This window comes from Micromys minutus (assembly GCF_963924665.1).
Source record: "Micromys minutus genome assembly, chromosome: 1".
NCBI lineage: Eukaryota > Metazoa > Chordata > Mammalia > Rodentia > Muridae > Micromys > Micromys minutus.
Window position 1 is genome coordinate 215,234,287 of NC_137969.1, and position 22,042 is coordinate 215,256,328.

The 22,042-nt window shown below is 40.8% G+C and overlaps 1 protein-coding gene across 1 annotated transcript in view; it reads left to right on the top strand.

Moving 5' to 3' along the window:
• Positions 1-22,042, top strand: part of ATL1 (atlastin GTPase 1) — a gene marked incomplete at its 3' end in the record, with an annotated part of 59,098 nt that overhangs the window by 24,943 nt on the left and 12,113 nt on the right. The window contains exons 2-8 of the mRNA XM_080909463.1: positions 122-369; positions 4,324-4,458; positions 4,906-5,010; positions 7,309-7,359; positions 9,360-9,416; positions 17,839-17,931; positions 19,048-19,186. Of these exons, the coding sequence (XP_080765589.1) occupies positions 122-369; positions 4,324-4,458; positions 4,906-5,010; positions 7,309-7,359; positions 9,360-9,416; positions 17,839-17,931; positions 19,048-19,186 (828 nt within the window). The remainder of the gene's footprint in view (positions 1-121; positions 370-4,323; positions 4,459-4,905; positions 5,011-7,308; positions 7,360-9,359; positions 9,417-17,838; positions 17,932-19,047; positions 19,187-22,042) is intronic.

Consider the following 22,042-nt stretch of genomic DNA (forward strand, 5'->3'; position numbering starts at 1 on the left):
GGTCTGAATGAATAAGACATGGCTAGAATGAAAATGCTCAGTTCTGTGCAAGAACTGAGAGTCACCCATGTCTTGGTGTTTTGGGGTAATTAAGTGAAGTAATTGATACTCTGTTCAACAGGTGGGTTTTCAGAGAAGTCAAGTGAATGGAGCTCAGAAGAGGAGGAGCCGGTGAGGAAGGCAGGGCCTGTCCAAGTCCTCATCGTCAAAGATGACCATTCCTTTGAGTTAGATGAGGCTGCTCTGAACCGGATCCTTCTGTCCGAGGCCGTCAGAGACAAGGAGGTGGTTGCTGTGTCTGTTGCTGGAGCCTTTCGAAAAGGAAAGTCCTTCCTGATGGACTTCATGTTGCGGTACATGTACAACCAGGTAGGGAAGGGTGTGTAAAGTTGGGGTTTTTTATGACAACTCTCTTAACTCTTGAGGCAAAGGGATTTGACCGTGAGTGCTTGGGTACCAGTGCCTGCATTCTTCCACTGACATTAGTGTCTGGTTTATCGTCTGTGTCTGTTTGTACTCGTTCTTCCCAGCCTTCCTCACTCCATGATATTGGAAAACTACAAATTAAACTGCTAACATCAGTGTACTTTCTCCACATTTTTCAATATAAACTATACATTACTCTTATAGCTTTTGTTTTTAAATAAAATCTATACAGAGAGACACAAATATTAAATGTGCTCTTGGTTATTTTTAGAAATACATATCCCTGTGCAGTCTAGAACTCAAAACAGAGCACCACCATTTCCCCCAGTAAGTTTCTTTACAGCTTTTCCTAGTCCGTTCTCACCCAGATGACAGTTGTCATTCCAGAGGTAGCTGATAGTGTCTGATGAAATCATGTGGAACAAAACATGTCTCCAAGGGCCTTGCTACTCCAAGTGCAGAGGGTGAGTGGGAAACTAGGACAAGGCTAGAGGTGGCCACAGGGGACTTTCTGGCATTTCCCCCACAGTGAATTCCAATACAAACATGGAGTGTTGAAGTAGAAGAGATACACCACCCAAAGAACTTTATATTCTGAAGCATTTGAGATTGGGGCAGAATTACCAGTTAAGAATTCAGTGGCCTGGAATAATGGCACACACTTAGAACAGAGAGGCAGACGGATCTGCGTGAGTTACAGACAAGCCATGTCTACAAAGCAAGTTCCAGGACAGCCAAGACTATACAGAGAATCCTAGACTGCATAGCAAGTTCCAGGCCAGGCAGAGCCACATGACAAGACTCTGACCTGTGTGTTTATAGTACAGTTATCCATTTTTTGTTTGATCTTTTATGTGTGAAGTATTTTAAGACAACTTTGAGGCTAACATTTATCCAGTGTTAGTTTAAACAAATAAAGAACAGAAGCACTAAAATAATTCAGTCTTTGAAAGCAAGCAGAGCTCTTTTAATCCCTGATTTCTAGCATGTACCAAAGGGGTTACTGTACTTAGCACGGATGGGATGGTGATGCACAGGTGTTCAGATCCAGTTGCCTGTGATAAAGAGTGCTTGCTTGGATCCCCTTTCTCTCTGTCTGCACCTAGCTGAGCCTGAAGAATGAGACGCAGAATGTGACATCACTGACTGTGTGGACCTGTTCTAGTCCCACTTCTGCATATACACCTATCACTCATCTTAGAGTGGTGGAACTTGATTTTAAATGTGGCAGATGATGTTCTTTTTTATCAGGAAAACTGCTGACCTTATTTTATGCCTGAACTGTAGTATTCAGTAATTGTCTGAGTCAGGGTTTTCTATTCCTGCACAAAATCAGCTTACACTTCCACATGCTGTTCGTCACCAAAGGAAGTCAGGACTGAAACTTAAGCAGGTCAGGAAGCAGGAGCTGATGCAGAGGCCATGGGGGGATGTTACTTACTGGCTTGCTTCCCCTGGCTTGCTCAGCTTGTTTTCTTATAGAACCCAGGTCTACCAGCCCAGGGATGGCACCACCCACAATGGGCTAGGCCCTCCCCGCTTGATCTCTAGTTGAGAAAATGCCTTATAGCTGGATCTCATGGAGGCGGGCTCCTCTCACTGTGATAGCTCCAGCTTGTGTCAAGTTGACACAAAACCAGTCAGTACAGTAATCAATCATTAAACATATAACAAATGTATGCCTGAAAGAACGAAACAAGCTAAAATTTTAATCTTCCAAAGTCACTATTTGTAGATATGTCCCTTATCTTTTAAAATTATTTTTCTGGGATATCAGAATTATAATATCATGTAGCTCATTGTATTTAGTTAATGTTACAATAATGTGTTTTTCTAATTCATAACTACCACAGTTTATCATTGAAATATATTTCCCAATTGTTTTTTAATGTATCATGTTTTGATTTGTTTAAATATCTACATTGCTAGTTAATAACAGTTGGCTCCTTCCATTGTAGTAGGTATCATGGAGAATACCACAGAAGATATATTTTTATACTTAAGCATATTATGGCTTAGATAAGGAGGCAGAACTTATGATTTGTAAAAAGACTGGAGCAATGCTCAGCTCTAAATGGCACACCTGCATCAAATGCCTTCTTCCCAAGACTTGTGGGTCATTGTAGAGAGAGGCTGGAAAGAGTTTAAGAGCCAGATATGGTGGATGGCTTCAAGGAACAGTGTCTTCTAGACACAACAGGAAACTATGCACATGAACTCACAGGGGTTGTAATAACACACACAAGACCTGTGAAATCTCACAGCAGCCCAAAGTTCAACATGGAGAGAGGAAATGGGCACCCTAGCTAGAGAGTTGATGACAACTGATAGCTGTCCAAAATCTGGATCAAGAGGGGAAATAGAAGGGCCATTGTGGACTAAGGGGAGTAAGTGTGCTGCTTGCATTAAGCAAAGGGTAGATCTTCCATGGAGTGGATCTTATACTGAAAATGAAGATGTAAGACTGAATAGTGCAGGTGACAGAACCCATTATTATGCTTTTAATAAGGATCTAAAATTGCTTTATAGACTAAGACAGTATCTAACACACAGACACTCCTCCCAGGAAGAGGGGTGGAATGATTGTATGAGCCAGAGGCTGTGGATCATTACAAGGAAACATCTGGACATAAAGGCTCAGTTGGCCTCGTGAATCCACGGCTGTATAAACCATGCATGCTCCAGCCAGACAAAATGCCATCGCAGAGCCAGCAGGTGGGAATTTAGTTACTACAAGGTTTTTAATTCAAGGATTATATAGAAAGGTCTTCCAAAAATCAATAATTTATTATCTGTAACAGGTACCAAAGTGAGTATAGCAACTGTTATCCAAAGTTACTGATGAAAAATTCCTAAATCTAAGTGATTCTTTGTATTTCTTGTCTCACCTGGTATTTAGTTCTGACTCTTTTTTCAGTTTAGTTTTTCTTCCTTTGGATTCTCAAATTTCTCTTGTATTTGTTCGTGGTGTCCCTCCTCTCTGTCTTGCACAGGGTTCAGGCCCATAGCATGTTTTGACTTTTACAGTAACCTTCTTGTTGGTTCTTTCTGTTATTTCCCATACTAGCTCTTTATTACCTCTAGAATAATCTCTCTCCTCACAGTTATGGTGGTGATTCCCTCTGGGACAAACATCTGTACCCAGCACCTTTCTTGGCCTAAGGAATCTGAAGTCTAAGCTCTCTCTCTACCATTCTTCTGCTCACCCTGCCCAAAGCATTTGTGTGTGTCCTTAGGTAATGTTCCCTCTTCCTCACTCATCCTCTCCTTTCTCCTTCCTTCTTTCTTTACTGTGTTCTTTTCTTGACATCTGATTCCTTTGAATGTCTTCTTCGAGGTGTTTACCTGGACAGTTCACAAATAGTCTTCTAATATCACCTTTCCTTGATGTCTTACCTGAGCAAAGATTAATTGGAGAGCTAGTTTAGAGATTTAAGAGTGCTTACTGCTCTTCCAGAGGACCAGAGTTCAAGTCCCAACACCCATGTCAGGCAGTCCACAGGTTCCTATAACTCTAGCTAGAGGGCTCCAACACCCTCTTCTGGCATCTGCCAGGCACACACACATAAATGACTGAATAAATGAATGAATCAATCAGTTGTTCCATTTCCTATGTTTCTACTTCTATTTTATATAAATTTCCATTCTTACATATACATATATTATACACATCTGTATGTGTATAAATTGTTATGATGTTAGTCAGAACCTAACATAAATCATAGCAAATGGTTGTTCCTCTGTAATTACTTTGAGTAAATAATGTGATTGTCTCAATGTAACGGATGTGCATACGTTTTTCCTTTTAAGCTAGAGTAAGAAAAGGGCTGAAAGGGATAAGAGGAAAACTATACATGCATATTCACTTCTGAATCATAGACTTTATTAAATTTATAGGAATCTGTTGATTGGGTTGGAGATTACAATGAACCATTGACTGGATTTTCATGGAGAGGTGGATCTGAACGAGAAACCACAGGAATCCAGATATGGAGTGAAGTTTTCCTCATCAATAAGCTTGATGGTAAAAAGGTATGACACTTTTTAAATAAAATAAAATTTTTATTTTCAGCGCTAACTTTGAAATGGTCTTTTGAAAAAACATTGATTTGCCTATTTTACATGATGCTACAAGGGTCAGAGTAGCATCACACTGAATGATCCCTGTTTAACTCGATAGTGATCCCAGGAGACAAAAATCATAATGAGCATAAAATAGCAGATGACAAGCTGATATTTTTACATTGTCTCAATGCTAGGTTTTTGTTTTAGATTATCAGAGAAAATAAAAAGTGGCTGTACCCAGCAGCTAATTAATATTCTTTTCTTTTCTGTGGTATTCATGGCACATGTAAGAAGTTACCTTTTAAGAATTCATCGGTAATAGATGTTCTTAGTTCTTTCATTGTTAATGTCATGGTAACTCTGGTACTCTGGTTGCTCTGTATCACGTTAGTGATGTACTCGTCTTTCCTGTAGGTTGCAGTGTTACTGATGGATACTCAGGGAACCTTTGACAGTCAGTCAACTTTGAGAGATTCGGCCACAGTGTTTGCCCTTAGCACAATGATAAGCTCAATACAGGTATGGAATAAAGAAATCTACTTGTGGATGTTTCTTTAACTAAGATTCATGAATAGTGTTTTACATACATGTGGCCACGACACAGAGAGAATGGCAAATCATATGTGTTGCTCAGTCAGCTCCACACGAGTAGCCATTGTCACTCTAGGTTGTGGTAGTCCAACCGATTATCAGTTTCTACACTGGCTGCTTTAGTGCAAAGTGGCTTTATTGTTAACTTTCTGTTAAAATTTAGAATGATTAGAATAATATTAAATTTTATAGCTAAGGGTGTAGCTCACTTGGTAGAATGTTTATTTTGCATTTACAAGGTCCTGTATTCAATCCCCAGCACCATATAAACCAGGTGTGGTAGAGAATGTCTGTTATTATTTACTGAGGAGATAGAAGCGGAAAGATCAAGAGTTTAAAGTCATCTTTGGTTATACAATGAGACTGAGGCTATCTTGGTCTACATGTGACCTTGTCTCAAGAAGAAAAGAGTAATCTTGTGTCAGTGTAGCTCTGCAGGTAAAGGTGCTTGTGTCAGTGAGATAGCTCAGCAGGTAAAGGTACTTGCTGTATAAATCCTTAACCTGACCCAACCTCCAAAATTCGTGCAAAGGAGGAAACAGAGCAGACCCCACAGAGCTGGCCTCTGACTGCTGCACACAGTTCATGCTACACTTCCCCTGTGCACACACACCACAGATACCAACAGTAATAAATAAGCCAATTTAAAAATCTTATGTGAAGATTTGGGGACAATGTATTATAACTTGTTTAGTGGAACAGGATTTATAAACATATACTGTTGTTTTACATTATCGATGAAATTATTTCTAAATGTAAAAGCTTTACTTGTTCATAGCTTTAAAAACAGTTTATTTAGATGCAACAGTTACATTTATATGTAAACCATGAGTACTTAAAGCTTTTCCCTATCTTTTGCTTTCCCTACCCTTTTAACAGTACTGTTGGGTGGGGAGGGGGTTTTATAGATTTTCTAAATTTTTCTGAAAGCTAGTGTACTGCTGAAACAAGTTTAAGGACCACTGTTAGGTGCTTTCTGCTTGTTGAAGAGAGCAGGGAGAGAAGGCAGTAAAGAAACAAAGCAGATCTTTTTTCAAAGGCAAGATAACTTTTAAAGGTGAGAAAGGCTGTGATCACGTACAGATGGGGACCTGGGGTTACGAGCAGGCAGCCAGGGTGTCTCTGGTCCGCACCTCCCATACCAGTACAAAGGAGGAGGAAGGGTGGACTGAATTTCTAAATAAATGAATTTAACATAAAAGTTATAGTTATAATCCATGGTTGATGCTTCAAAATAAGTCTGCCTCTTGGAGCTGGAGAGATGGCTGGAGATGAGGGGCACTTGTTGCTCTTGCAGAGGACCTGGGCTCAGCCCCGCTCCTGGCTGATACATGGTGGTTCATAGCCAGCCACAAGCCCAGTTAGTGACAGTGGCTTTTACTCTCTTCTGACTGAAGCACCAGGCACAGTATGTGGTGTACACATACACACAAAGAAAAATTTGTATGTATAAATTTTAAAAATAATTTTTAAAGGATTGCCACAAGAAAGCTATCTATGAAACAGTTACTACTGTAATTGAAAAACCTGCTTCTTCAATAAATCCTTAAAGTACAGACTCAATATCTGTTTTCTTTAAAATCAATAGAAAAGATCTTTTGTACTAACCAGTTAAAACTAGTTTAACTTTGCTTTTACCAGCCATTATTTACTATTTATATTGAACCTGAAAACACTGAGTCTATATAGAAAGTCTGTCAAGTAATGACTATTTTAAATTATTACCTGAGAAATTACATTACCCAAATAAGTGCAAATGGATGTTGTTGTGTCAATATGTAAATATATAAGCAACATTAATTTATCTTTAAAGTTACTAATGTACTGTGTCAAGGAAAATAAATAAGAAAGTCCACGGTTGTCATCTTAGCGCTGTGGTGGGAGAGAAAGAGGCAGGGGCACAAAGCTGTTGTGAGCATGACGTTCAGAACCTGAGTTCTCTGTGCGCAGAGACAAATCAGTAAATTATGAAGAAGTGATGGTAATTTTCCAAACAATTTTCCAGTTGGGCAGGAAAACCAACTTCTGTAAACCCTGCTTCATGAGGGGCTGAGGCAGGAGACTACAGCTCTGAGCAATATGATGCAACCTTCTCCTTTCTTGGGCCTCATAAATGTGTGTAGGAGAGTTGGTTGTATAATGACTGACAGTTATGAAGACAGAGCAGTGAGGTTCTTAGAATGATGCTGGTTATCTTCTCATCTGACTCCTTATCCCACCATCAAGGTCTACAACTTATCCCAAAATGTCCAGGAGGATGATCTTCAGCATCTCCAGGTAAAAGCACTTTCTGTGTATCTGGTGGTCTCTTGGACATGCAGACCAGAATTTTGGGGGACTTGGGACACAAGACCACACAAGGGTCATCCCAATGCCAGGTTTCTTGTCCAGTCATGTATGTCTTTGTCGTTCCTAATTTGGTTTTCGTATTCCTTTGTTTCGAAATATGCTTGTTCCCAGTGTTGGACATATGAAAGTAAATGACAAATCAAAGTGGACAAAGAATCTTCAGTGTGAAGAGTCTCTAAATTGCAATGTCAAATCTTAAAGTGAAGAACTTGATAATGTGTTGGTATTGTGTCTGCATAAGCCAGACTTTTTCTTGTGGACCTTGTGGTCAGAAATGTTAGAGAAGGCATGAGGGCCTCTTGGAACTTGACTTGAGATCTGCTCTGAAAGAGGCTGTGGTGCCTGACCACCCTTCATATCTTAGGGATGGAGAGAAAGCATGGAAAGATAAGTAACTTGGCAAGACTCCTGTGGCCAGTCAGTGACAGAGTTGGGTAAAAACACATGGCTGGGTTCTGTTTTCTTCCCACTCACCAACAAGTTGAAGTCTCAAGTAGAATAGATGTGTTCTAGACACGATTTCATGTATGCAGTAGTATTTGCTTCTGTCTCAGCTCAAGTTATTCTTGAGTAGGCAGCAAAGCCTCTATTCCTCCAATGGCTCTCTTTCTATGTGTTTTATATAAAGTTTTACTTAATATGTGTATCAAGCCCATGTGGTGAGATGTGGAACCTTACTAGATACAAAAGACAGTAGAGCAAAGTAACCCATGGCATTGGACGCACTATTTGGAGTCCCCCCCAGCGTTGCTCCCTCACATATTTTGGTACCCAAACTGATCGTTTGTGACAAATAGATGAGACATAGAATAATGGCAGGGCGTGCTTCCATAATAAAAGCAAGTGTCATAACGCAGCCAGCTACTTTCTTAGTGAGCAGTGGCACCATTGCACCCTGGCGCAGCTATCCGTCTCTACAGGAGGATAGTGTGGGCCGGTGATCCTGAGATGACAGCATATTTTGATTATTTAAATTTTTTCTGTAAATGATAATACCTTACTCTGAAGCTGTTGTGAATTTAAGTTATGTCAGTACACAATGTGATGACAGTACCATCACTGGACCAGTCGCTTTTTAGACATACCCAGGCTTCAAGCTCATCACTCCAACAAGTATTTAGTAATTACGCTGTGCTTCTTGCTTCTTACTGCCCTGTATGGATGGCAGAATGAAGCTGGGATGCTACTGTAAAGGAGCAGGGGGTGGGTACCAGCATTCTCCCTCAGTTCCTCAGCCATGTGTGAGAGGAGCCCATTCCGTGTCAGGTGGGGAAACATTGACCAGCCTGGAGTCCTGTCAGTCATCTCTGAAGACCTGTGTTCACTAAAATTGTGCATTTGTCTAAAAAAAAAAAAACCTCTCCTCATGCTTTGTGTTCTTAACTGTAAGTGATTTAAAAAAATAAGAGAAGACAGTACATTTAATCTTCTACTTTTAAAGCCAAATGCCTAATTCTGCACTGGACTAAATTTAAATTTCCTTGGACTACATGTGCTATGTATTGTGTACATGTGTTATGGTCCTCTAACCAAGGCAAGTCCTACTTTGAAAAGTCCTTTCACATATGCTTCCTTTCTACATTTGTTATATCAAAGACGTGAGTTCTAGGGCTAGGGTTTATCTACCCATGGAGCAAGTGCTTCGCACTCAGTGCTCACAGTTGCCTGCACACATGAGGCATACACATGGAGAAGAAAGAGGGATAGGTTTCAAGTGGAAGTTTCTTCTTACAATGTACTAGGTTTGTAATTTTTAGATATGTAATTACTATAGCTCTGCTTTATATAATGAATGCCTTTTTCTGAGATTATCATGTGATCTTAATACTGTAGCACTGTGTTGCCGCTGGGAAATAGAAGAAACCCAACGAACCAATGAATCTCATCCTTTTCTCTCCCTTATCCTTCTCCCTGGATTCTCCTCCCAGCTCTTCACTGAGTATGGCAGGTTAGCAATGGAAGAAACGTTCCTGAAGCCTTTCCAGGTGGGTAGAAGCTGAATGCTGGAAAATTCTTACTGGATTTTCATGGAATCTGTAGCTATACTTTTAGCCAGGGCCATAGTTTTCCTCCTTGATTTATTTCATTCAAGAAGCAGTTGCAGTCGGGCTGTGCTGGTACTTGTCTTTGGTCCCAGCACTAGGAAGGCAGGGGATTTCTGTGAGCTCAAGGCAGGAAGATTGCTGTGAGTATGAAACAGATGGGTGTCTGTGAGTTCGAGGCCAGCCAGAGTTACATAGTGAGGAAGAGACCCTGTCTCTGAAGAAGACATGCTGTTTGATATGAAGACGAGATAGAGTAGGGAAGTCAAAATGTGTCAGATATCTGGTTCATGTGAGAATATCAGCTTTTCCCTGAATTTAGTTGACTGACACTAGAGAGGCTTTTAAAGTCCCCTTTCTTACATATTAATCCTCACTGTCTGACTATACCAGCAAGCAGCCAGGCAGATGGTAGTGTAACCACTGTGTCAGGGTTACTTGTGTTCATCCCTTCAACTATTAGACCTTTTAAACACCAGGACCCAAAGAATTAAAAACTTCCAAGGAATCCCATGCTGGAAGAAGGAAAAGGTTGAAGCCCTACTGCCACCAGAGGAGGAGCTGGCCTCTAGGAAGATAGTTCACATAGTTCTGGCAGCTTATTGGAACCCATTGCAGGATAGTCAAGGCCATGGTGGGCTGGTAACTGCAGGACTGTGCTTTTCCAGGACTGCTTAACTGTGCATAGCTCTTACCGTGTATTTAAGCCTAAACCTCATCTCAGTACTCACCAGACTCACCTTTTTATATGTTCCCCTTTCCAGTGTAGCCACACTGAATTAGTCCCCCTTCTCTACGTTTTCTCTTTTACTGGTGTATTGAGAGGATGGTATCTAGTCAGACTTGCCCTAAAAACTCCAGTAACACCGGGGTCAGTGACCAACATCACAGTAATATCTGAGCTTGACTTGAGCTCTGTCCTTCAAATCCAGCCCTTCACAAGGACAAGAGTTAGAACTGAGTTGGACACCCTCAGACACCTTCAGACAGTTTCCATACCATCTAAATGCTAGCTCCTTCAGCCCAGGCTTGTCAAAGGAAGCCATAGCTAAGCCCCAGATACACATAACATCCAAGGTGGGTCCTAATCCGAGGGAATATGAGCCATAGGGTAAACAATGGCTGAAAAGGGGCCACAAAGTGAGCTCTTGTGGCAAACAATACACTGACAGGAGCTCTGGGGCCAAGTGACAAATGATTGTAGACTGCTGACACCGTTGTGCAAGTGAGGATCTGGGTGGCTTCAGAGTGTGCATGTGTACGGGTCTCCTATCAGATCGCATCCAAGATGTTCAGGAGATATTTCCTTGAAGAGTTTAGTATAGGGTTGTTTAGAAACAGTCTCAGTCCAGCCCCGAACGTCCAGGTAAGGATAGATAGAGGAGGTGCTGAGGGAGAACAAACCCAATCCTGCTTTAAAATCTTCAGTGTGGTTCACAATACTTTCTGTCTTAATTCATCCGTTAGGTGGTGGTAAAGTGTTAGATGGCAGCAGGAAGCTTTCTCTTGACTTTTCTATCCTCAGGACCAATGACTAGATTGTAAATTCTAGAAACAGAGACAGACAGACAGACAGACAGACAGACAGACACACTGGTATTATGCCTTTGGTTAAGAAAAATGCCAGTGTCCTAAAAACAAATAATATGAAAACCTTTTGAGAATTCTGCTTATTGGTGAAGCATGTAGGCATTATGAAATATCAGTAAGAAGAAAGTTTGGGGGATGGTGAAACGACTCAGTCAGGTAAGTGCTTGTTCTAAGTTTTGCTTCCTACACCCAGCACTGGGTATTTGGAGACAGGCTGCTCCTGGCAGCGAGGACCAGCTAGCCTAGTTTCCTTGGATAGTTCTGGGCCAGTACAAGACCCTGTCTCAAAAACCAAGTGAACAGCTCTTGAGGAATGACACCCAAAGCTGTTTGCTGGTTTCTACCATGCATGTTAACACATTTGCAACTCACCACCACACATACACCAAACATATTTAAACAAGCAAGCAAACAAAACAGTCTCTTCTGAGAATAGAGAAGTGGCTCAGTTCCTCCATTTAGAACTTCTGCTGCTCTTCTAGAGGACTTGGGTTCTGTTCTTAGCACCCACAACTCACAACTATGTATAACTCCAGTTCCAGAGGATCCAACTCCCTCTTCTGACCTCCCTGGGTACTGCATGCACATGTTACAAAAGCATGAATGCAGGCAAAACCATTTATATACATAAAATTACAAAAACAAAACCCCCACAGTTTTGACTGAATGAATCAACAATGGCTTCTTAAACATTAAAGTATGGGTTTTTAATCTATTTGAAATTGAAATGAGAAACTTATTAAGCAGTAAAATCTAAAGCCTTTGAATAAAATTTGAGATTAAATCAACTAAATTCAAAACAAAAAGATACTATGCATCATATAATTAAAAGGAAAGATAAAAAATATATAATACATGCATTATACACATATATAATAAAATACTATAACAGTGTGCTCAGGACATATAACATTAGTGACATAATTTTATTTAGAATAGAAAAATAGATAAGAATGAGTCTGGAGAGATGACTCTGCAGTTAAGGGCACTGGCTGTTCTTCTAGAAGACTCAAGTTTTATTCCCATTATGTAAATGGTGTTTCACAACCATCTGAAATGCCAGTCCCAGGGGATTCTGTGCTGTCTTCTAGCTCCTGTGGGTAACAGGCACTTGAGTGGTGCTCAGACACATATGCAGGCAAAATGCTCGTGTATATAGAGTAATTTTAAAAGTAGAAAATAACAGCATAGAATAGCTTTTAGATGGTATTTCAGTTTACTTAACAAATTGTAATAACTGTTCCTTGCACATCCCAAGAAGCAAACTCTAAGCAGTGTAACACAGATTACAATCTACGGTAAGAGGTAATGAGATCTCCGCAGCTGATCTTGCTTATTTTTCTATTGTTTTAGTCACTGCAAGCACTCCCATCTTATGTATAGCAACCCAACAGGAGCCATTTGATGTTGTCTGTCCTATAACATTTTGCATTGACTATAGCTTTAAAAGGTGTAATTAAAACTTTCTTTTGATCAAAACTAATCTCCAGTCCTGAGACCCTGGTGAAAATCTCTGGTCAGATGTGACGAGTGATTCATCACTGTTGATGTCCGTGAATGTTGCTTCCTTGGTCATTTGAGTTTTCATGAGCCCTGCCTGGCTCTAAACTGATCTGCAATGGATGAACAATTTCTGGGTCTGTGTGACTAATTGTAGGTATTTTTCAGGTTTTCAGATGTTATTTAAAGTTCATTCTAAATCCACCTTCAAGCAAGTCTGAATTTTTCTAATGTTCTCAGGTAAATGTAGCCACCGGTTTCTTGTGGCTCCCACAGAGGGTGTTACTCAGCTTCTCAGACTGGGCTGTAGTAGCAATAAGTTTTTATCATTGGATCCATACTGAGAAGATTCACCCTTTAGCTGGAATATGGATTTCAAGATGCCCTCTATTTTACCATTAAATGTTGGCTATCATAATCCAAGAGCTTACTTTTTAGCCATTTTATACCCTCTCATTATGTAGGTTACAAGGACATAGAAATACTTCTCTACTGATTCACAGTCTCAAGATTGACTTGGGTCAATGTTGTATATACTGTTGCATGTCTGGATGGTAGGTGTGTTTAGTAGTAGCCAGTCTACAAAAGCTGATATAGCTGTCATAAACTTAAATAGAGGCCATGATATTTCTGAACCCTCATCTGATTAGGCCAGACTTCTAGATAAATCTGCTGACTTCTAGGCCTTTCTGAGCCTGGTGACCTGAGACAGGTAGGAAGAGCTGGCAGAACTGTGGCCGTGCAGCTAAAGAAGAGATGATGACCACAGCCTTGGCGATGGATGGAAAGCATCCTTCCCAGAAATGCTTGAACTAAAATCATTTCAGCATCATACCCTCTTACCTTGCAGTCAGTGGTGGGAAAGAGGAAGCTGAACTGTCCAGGTCATGCACAGTATGACTAAGGTCTGTTTCAGCCACTATGTGTACCCAGCTATGCATCTACAGCAGGGAGGGTCCAGTACCGAGAGATGGAGTTCTGTGTCTTTATCCAGGTGCTCAGTAAATTCAAGTTTACGTATAGTAGGAGAATTACGGGTGTTAAGTCCTTAAAAAGAAAAGGCTTTCCTGGCATGAACTTCACTTACTGTCAGAGGCCTTGCTGGCTTTTTCAGATGCTCAGGTGAGGACTGATGACATTTAGCCCCTGACTGCATCTCCTCAGTGTCAGTTCTTTATTCTCTCAGTTACCCTTTCCTAGTCTTTCCCAGGTTCTCTCTCTCTCTCTTATACATGGAATCCAGGACCTTACACACACCAGGCAAGTAAGTACTCTTCCCTGAGCTGCTTCCTGGCCCCTCCACAGTGCCTTTATTAACCATTTCCACATACTCAAGTCCCACTCGTGCTTTTGACATCAGAACAGAATTTAATCCTCCCTGTTTTTTTTTTTTCACACTCATCTGAGTGGAGACATAATTATGCTCTAATTAGTCCCAGTGAGCTTTCAGTGAAGCTGACAGTTGCTTGCTTTTGTGTGTGTGTGTGTGTGTGTGTGTGTGTGTGTGTGTGTGTTAAGGAAATACATGGCACAAACAATTAGATGGTTTGAATCACTTCTAAGGAATTTTGGAAGTCACTTTGAAATAAAACATTCTTGGGCAAAAATCTGTGCTGATTGGAGATGCCAAATAATGCAAGAGAAATACCTGACCTCACTGAGAAAAAGAGAGGCTACTGTCTGCCTGCTAGGGGTGGGGAGGGATTGGTGTGTGATGGGGCCACAGGGAAGGACAGTTTCTTGGGGCCCTACCTAGGTTCTGTCCAGAGAGCAGAGTGATCCCAGAGCTTCATGAATTAAAGTTAAGTATTTGGCAGCACAGAGTTAGGTCAAGGTTCAGGCCAGAGTTCTCAGTTTCCACATTTCGGCTATGGAATGTAACTGCCAGGCCAAGATGACCACAGAGCCCAAGCTCGTTCTGTGCCAGGCACAGTGCAGAGTGCATTTTATACATCATACAGATCAGTCCTCACTGTGGGAGGCTAAATACTGCTGTACTTACCATGACAGCACGAGCTAATCTCTGTCCAGGCGTGAGTCTAGGGCCTTGAATCCAGCCACCACCTTCTCTTCCTGTTCCTTATTCCTAGCACTTGTTTAACTATAATCTGTGATCCTGTATTTTAATGATCATATCCTACCTCATTTAGTAACCCTGCAGGTCTGAAGGACAGCAGCTTTGTCATTTGCTTTTCTTGTCCTAGAGTTACATAAAAACTCCTCAGACAAACAATGACTAATAGTCAACATTGTCCACCAATGGTCATGGTACATACACTAAGATTTGTACATAATTTTAGCATAAGGAAACCTACTGAGTTCAAAATCAGAGTCTTAAATTCACTAACTAGAATGCTGCCCCTCAGTTCATTTTGCTGTCTGGAACTCACCACCCTGTATTCTCTCCGCTCAGTTTTTCTCCACCAGACATGCTGTCTCTGGAGTTCTTTCCTTTCTGATGACCTCCAAAGAAGCACCTCTCTTGAAGGGTTTCGTAGCAAAGGAATAGCTGGCTGCACTGCCCCAAGTCTGCTTAAAACAGCTGGCTGTGGAAAGTTGAATTTAAACCTTGGTCCAGAGCTGAGTTTTAAGAAATTTTATGTAGCTCTCAATACTTTTCAATGCTTTTACCCACACCCCCCCACACACACACTGTGTATGTTGTTGTTTTTTAAGACAGGATCTCAGTCTTGGCTGGCTTGGAACCCACTATGTGACCAGGTGGCCTTGCATTCACAGAGACCTGCCTGCCTCTGCCTCCTAAGGCCTGCAGGTTCTAAAGGTATTTCCCACCACACCTGGCCTAACCATTTATTCTACCTGAGGGTTTAACTAGTAGACTAGTTGGAACAGAGAAAGTGACTGCTCCTTCAGACAGTGCATATCTACTCACCTATTGAAAAAGTTGTTTATACGGTTTCAAAGTATTTTCTAGATTTCTCTCTACCTGAAACGGAAGTTAAAACTGAAATTGATCGATTAAACACATTAAAGAAAGTTCAGATATTTATTGACCACTGATTCCAAATCAGTTTTTCCTTCAGAGGCTATGATTAATTTCACATATTTTATGATGGACATTCACATAAATGATCTTTCCAGCATTAGATCATTTAAGTATTTTATACGGACATCAACACATGTACTGACACGTTTCATATACTGCTGACATTGGTAGAGCTGCCAGTGTTCATTGTACTCTTATTTATACTCAAACTTCTTTTATTGTTATTTCAAAAGTTATTACTTGAAAAATAAATAGGAGACATAAAGAAAGATAAGAGGAAGTCTGAGAAGGCGAATTTTCCCATGGCAAGAAGTGAAGGTTCAAATATGTCCTTAAAAACAGATGCCTAGACTGAACCATCAACTTTGCTCATATATATATATATCAGGATGAATAAATAATTACCCACATAATGGGATGCTCTGCAGTGATGACTGTGATGATAAGGTTATGCAACAGTATGGTAAAGTTCACAAATATGAGGTTAGATGAAGTCAAGCAAAACTAACCTATGATTTCTCAAGTCAAAACTGTGGTGCCCTTTAGGCAGGGGCGAGGGAGGAGAGCAGGGGTTGGTGCTCCTGAAGCGGCAGACACTGTTTGTCCATCCAGGTGCTGATTACATGGAATGCTCAGTTTCTGAAAATATGTTAATTATTTTCAGACATGTCATTATATGCGATTTTTTGTATAAAATATATTTTAACACAGATTTTAAAGTGAGCATATAATTTGTGAACTTCTGGTGGTAGAAAATCAGTTACTTGAAGCTCATTACTATCTTAACTGCCACCCCTATGTCTATAGATATTTAATTTCAATTATATTTTATTGTAATGTTTTTCACTTGGGTGTGTCGTTAAGACACTTTCTTTTAAAATAAATTAGATTTGTCTTTCTTTTTCCCTTGAGCTACTCCTTGTACATAAACTGTTTACTAAGTGTTAGCTGTGGTTGCTTTTGAGATTTAGAATGTATTTAAAATTTTCTTATCTGGACTTTATACTTTTGTAATAATAAATGAATGTTATTATTTATATACAAATAATAAAATAATTTAATTTAGAGGAAAGCTGGCAGAGGGCTGGCAAGAGTGGCAGTGCTTGCTGCTAAGGCTTATTACCTGAGTTTAGTCCCTAGAACTCACAGTAGGAAAAAGGAACCAGTTGCCACCAGTTATCCTCTGACCTCTACACCTGATATGCATAGACACACAGACACACAGACACAAAGATAAACCTTTAAGAAGAAATGAAAAAAATAGAAGCCGTTATAGTGTCTTAGTCAGAGTTTCTATTCCCACACAAAACATCACGACCAAGAAGCAAGTAGGGGAGGAAAGGTTATATTCAGCTTACACTTCCACATTGACTTTTATCAGGACAGCAACTCACACAGGAAGGAACTTAGAGGCAGGAGTAGATGCAGAGGCCATGGAGGAATGCTATTTACTGGTTTACTTCCCCTGGCTTATTCAACTTGCTTTCTTATAGAACTCAAGACCAGCCCAGGGATGGCACTGTGACCCACAATGGGCCCTGCCACCCTTGACTGATCATTGAGAAAATGCCTTACAGCTGGATCTCTTGGAGGCATTTCCTTAAGGGAGGCTCCTTTCTCTGTGATAACTCCAACTGTGTCAAGTTGACACACAAAACCAGCAAGTACATAGAGTATGCTTGCAAGAGGATTGTTGTGAGTTCAGAGACAACCTGGTCTACACAGTAAGTTCAGTACTAGCCTAGGCTACATAGTGAAATTCTCTCAAAAGTATTAATATTTTTAAAAAACCAGTCTGGTATCTTATGCACATATTCTGCCATTGCATAAAAAAATAGAGAGAGGGAGAGAAGGAGGGAGGGAAGTAAAGAGGAAGGGAGAGAGGGGAAAAGAGAGAGACATACATACATACATACATACAGATAGACAGACAGACAGACACACACACACACACACACACACACACACACAGACTGACTCATAGGAACACACCACACAAAATCTAATTATAGCTCCATTCAGCCAGCTTCTGGTGGGTACTGACTGTCTCACATCTCAGTGAGATGCATTCATCCTAGAGTTGGAATGAAGCTGGCTGTTCCCACTTAGTGGAAGTATGGTGATGTCATATGGACAGCTGAGAAGCTGGTGTTTGCTTTGAATGTCACAGGATGATAAGTTATGATGCAATAGCATGATGGGCTCCAGTAAAAAGCAGAGGTCTGCAGCCTCCAAGCACTCTTACCCACCCTTGCTTACTACTTTCAGAGTCTGATATTTCTTGTTCGAGACTGGAGTTTCCCATACGAATTTTCCTATGGAGCTGATGGTGGTGCCAAGTTCTTGGAAAAACGCCTCAAGGTTGGTTAGCTATTTAGGTGCATGCCATATACCCAGAACCAAGCCAGAGGGCCTCTGTTAGATGATTTCCTGAATACTCAGGAGCCACAATTTCACCCACCCCTCAGAGTACTCTATAAACAATTCAAGATAGATTTGTAATAACCCACAGAATTGTAATTTTAAGTATTGTCAGTGATTTGATACAAAATACTAATTAGTTATAATAAAACATTAACTTGTTCCTAAAGGCAAAATTTTTATCTTGAAGACTCAAAACAGTTCAAGACTACAGTGTAAAGGTCTAGATTCACTTTTCCTGTCAGTTTAGAGAAGTGTTATTCTGTGGTTTCTACAGACTTTCAAACACGTCTAAAATGGACTGTGAGTATTTATATAGGGTTATATTAAATACCTAGACATTCAGATGCCTGTCAAGAATTTAAGTGTTGAGCTGCTTAGCTTTGTTTTGTTGGTTTGGGGGGATTGTTTGTTTGGTCAACTACATCTAAGCTACGGTCACATGGAAAGAGAATTTCCACTGAGAAAATGCCTCCATCAGACTAGCCTGTAGGAAGTCTGTCCAGAGTTGGGGATGGAGGTTCTTGATGACTGGTGTGGGAGGGCCCATCCCACTGTGGGTGGCGTCACCCCTGGGAAGGTGGCTCTGAATAGTACAAGAAAACAGGCTCAGCAAGCCATGAGGAGCAAGCCAGTAAGCAGTATTCCCCCGTGGCCTCTGCTTCAGACCCCACCTCTAGGCTCCTGCCTTGAGATCGTGGCCTGCCTTCCCTTGGTGATGGAATACAAAGTGAGGTGGAGACAGTCCTCTTCATCCCCAACTGCTTTTGGCTGTGGTGCTTATCTTAGCAGTAGACAGAGAACTATGGCAGGAATTATACCAGAGACTGGACTGTTACTTTGACAGACATGGCTATGCTGTTTGGTAGGAAGACAGAAGCTTATAGATTGCACCAAGCATTTGCTGTAAGACAAATCCAGCCCTTTAATCCTACCCTCATCATACTGTTTTTATCACTGTGTAAGCAGACAGGCAAAGCAAATATAGGAGGCCACAGAAATCCTTTGTTCAGTTTATGTCCCAAGAAAGTTTTAACTTCAGAATGATTTCTGCAGGTCTCAGGGAACCAGCATGAAGAACTACAGAACGTCAGAAAGCATATCCATTCCTGCTTTACCAACATTTCCTGTTTTCTCCTACCTCATCCTGGCTTAAAAGTAGCTACGAACCCAAACTTTGATGGAAAACTAAAAGGTTTGTCAGCCTATTAATGAATACACTTTCATTGCTGGTCAGATCAAGGAATCGATTAGGCTTGTGGCTGCTGGCTTAAGTTACACACTCATGAGGCAGATGAAGGGAACTGGGGATGAGGCTTGGTGCTGGAGCTCCCCTTGAGTCAGCTGTGGGATCTGGGGTGCTGAGTGTGAACACACACTCAGACCTTGCCTCCACCAGCGGGCAGCACCCCCACCTCTCATGTGTGCTCTGAACATTGCTTCTGTGTGTACTCAGCTCCCCTTACTTAGAATAAAATGGGAGGATATCTGGGCTTTGGAATGCTGCATGTGTTGAAATACATTATTTAGGAACTGAAAGCAAACACTGGATTCAGTATTGAAATGAATCTAGACTCTTTAAAATGGCTCCTGAAGAATGTAACAATTATAAAAACTTCACTAAAAGGCAATGTCTACTCTATGTAAGAACAATGTCTTTAAAACAAAAGAACAAGCATTAAGTGTTTTGCAGTTAATATCTTCTTCAGCCTGTAATTTGCTCTAACGGAGGTTGACTCATGTTTGAAAGGGCAAGGGAGTAGAGGTAGGGTCTTCAGAAATGGAGTTTCACATTCCTGAGAAAGGCAAGGCTGTCTTTAGATATTTGACTTGTGAGCCTGTTATTGAACACACTGCGGATGGAACTCAAGCTTTCTTGTCTTTATTGTGACTTTCTTACATTGTACCAGGTGAAACAGTGAAATTACTTCTTTTGTTGTTCAGCATAGTTATTGTCAGAGGGATTTTAAAATTAACAACATATGTTGTATCAATTTTTAGAAACTAGCAGATTTGATCATCAAAAGTATTTTCCCCTGCATTCATGAGATTATCTGACACTTTTATCTTTAACATTGGCAATTGATATAATAATCAAAATTCTAAATTCCTAAGCCACCAGCTTTGTTTTTGTAGACCTAAGAATCTTGTTATAGGATATTTGATCACATTGTGAACCCCAAGATTGTGTTATTTACTGAAAAATCCTGTTTCTAGTTGTGTTGTGACTCAGCCCCTAGCAGACACCTTTAATCCCTCTGGTTGGAATACAGACATGTCCTTAGTATATACCTTTTATCCCAAACAGTGAAAGTAAACTTAGTTTTTAGAAGGAAGTATCCATGTTTGAAAGTGATGTCTAATTGAGTGGCAGACAAAGTGACAGATCAGAGAAGGATTTGACAGTTTTACCAGGAGAGTTTTCAGAGACAGGTTGAAGAGAGGTAATGAGAGAATGAACTAGAGAATGAAAAGGAAGTCAGGACAATTAATATTGCCAAAGTTAGTATAAGGCCAAACAAAGCAGTTCAGGAGAGGCGGGGGGGGGGGGCAAGAGACAGACAGACAGACAGACAGACACAAAGAGAAACAGAGAGACCAGTCATCTTGGAGAGGGGTTTGAGCCAGAACAGCTGAGTTGAACAGAACACGGAAGGGTGATCTTATTCGGCAGTAGCTCTCAGAGGCTGAAACACTCTGGGCCTAGATAAGATTATAAGGAGGCCAGAAGCTTCCAGGACTAAGTCCAGGTTAGCAGACAGCAAGCTTTGCAGACAGCTATTGTCAGGCAAATAATAGTTACTTTCATATTTGGGGCCCAGTGTGACTGGAAGAAAAGCCCGAGACAATAATTACCTCCCTCAGGTGAATAAAAGTTACTTTCACAGAATCTTCGTCTCCCCCTTCCCCTTTTTTTACAACAGCAGACAGCAGTGGGCACATCATGCTAACATACAGATGTCAGAAGCCTGTAATCTCACTGTTGCCTGTGACTTCCAACCCACTAGTGGACACACAGCCCTCTCACTATCATGAAATTACTGAAGGGTTCAGTGTGTCTTGAATAAAGCACGTAGTGAGCAGGTTTCCTTAAAGCCTGTTACTCTTCTCTAGAGTTGGGAGCCATAAGCAGAAGCAGGGGTACCGGGTGGAGGGACAGGCCTGAACAAGGAGGGTTCCTGTGGTGAAGAAAGAAACCCACCTGTCTGTTCTGGTAACAGTAGCTAGTAGCTGCAGCTCTCGCATCCCCTGAGGCACTTTGCAGTGCCCAAGCTCTGGAAGGGTTAGGAAAAAGAATCTCATGGCTACTTTGTAACAGTTTGTTCTCCGTCCAGCTGTGCCTGTACATCCAAGTACATTGTCCCTTGTAGTTGATTACAACTCTGCCAACTGAGAGTTTGCTGACTAGCTAGTCCTGGGAGAAATGAAAACTGGCTTCAGTTACCCTAAAAGTTTCGTTTTAATGAGGTTTGCATGTATGACTGCTGCTAAATCGACCTTGTGCACATAATGTCTGAACTACCAGACCTACTTTATCTAAATGGTTTCTTTGGTAGTTTTGAAAATCTTTTATCTACAGTATTTTGGAATCTAACACTGAATCTATTTTTCTTTTATCGAAAATATAATTTTTTTCCTCACATAATGTATCTTATTTATGGGTTTCCCTTTTCCTCCCAGCTCTTCCCCACCTCCCTTCCTGTCCACCTTTTTTATGTCTCTTATTAGAAAATAAATAGGCATCTATGGGATGATAATAAAATAAAATATTATAAGATAAAACCCAAACTAACACCTCAGATTTGGACAAAAGAAACCAAGAGAAGGAAAAGAGCCCAAGAGAAAGCCCAGGAAACAGAGACCAATGTGTTCACATACTCAGGAATCCTGTAATATATACAGAGGAGTTATAGGGTAAAAGTATAGAATGAAACATATAAATTAAAATAAGATAATTCTTTAAAGGAAGAGTCCTGTCATGACATTATGAGACCGGACATCCAAAGATGCCCTTGAGTCCATTTTCTGTTGGCAGCTACTGCTGGGCACA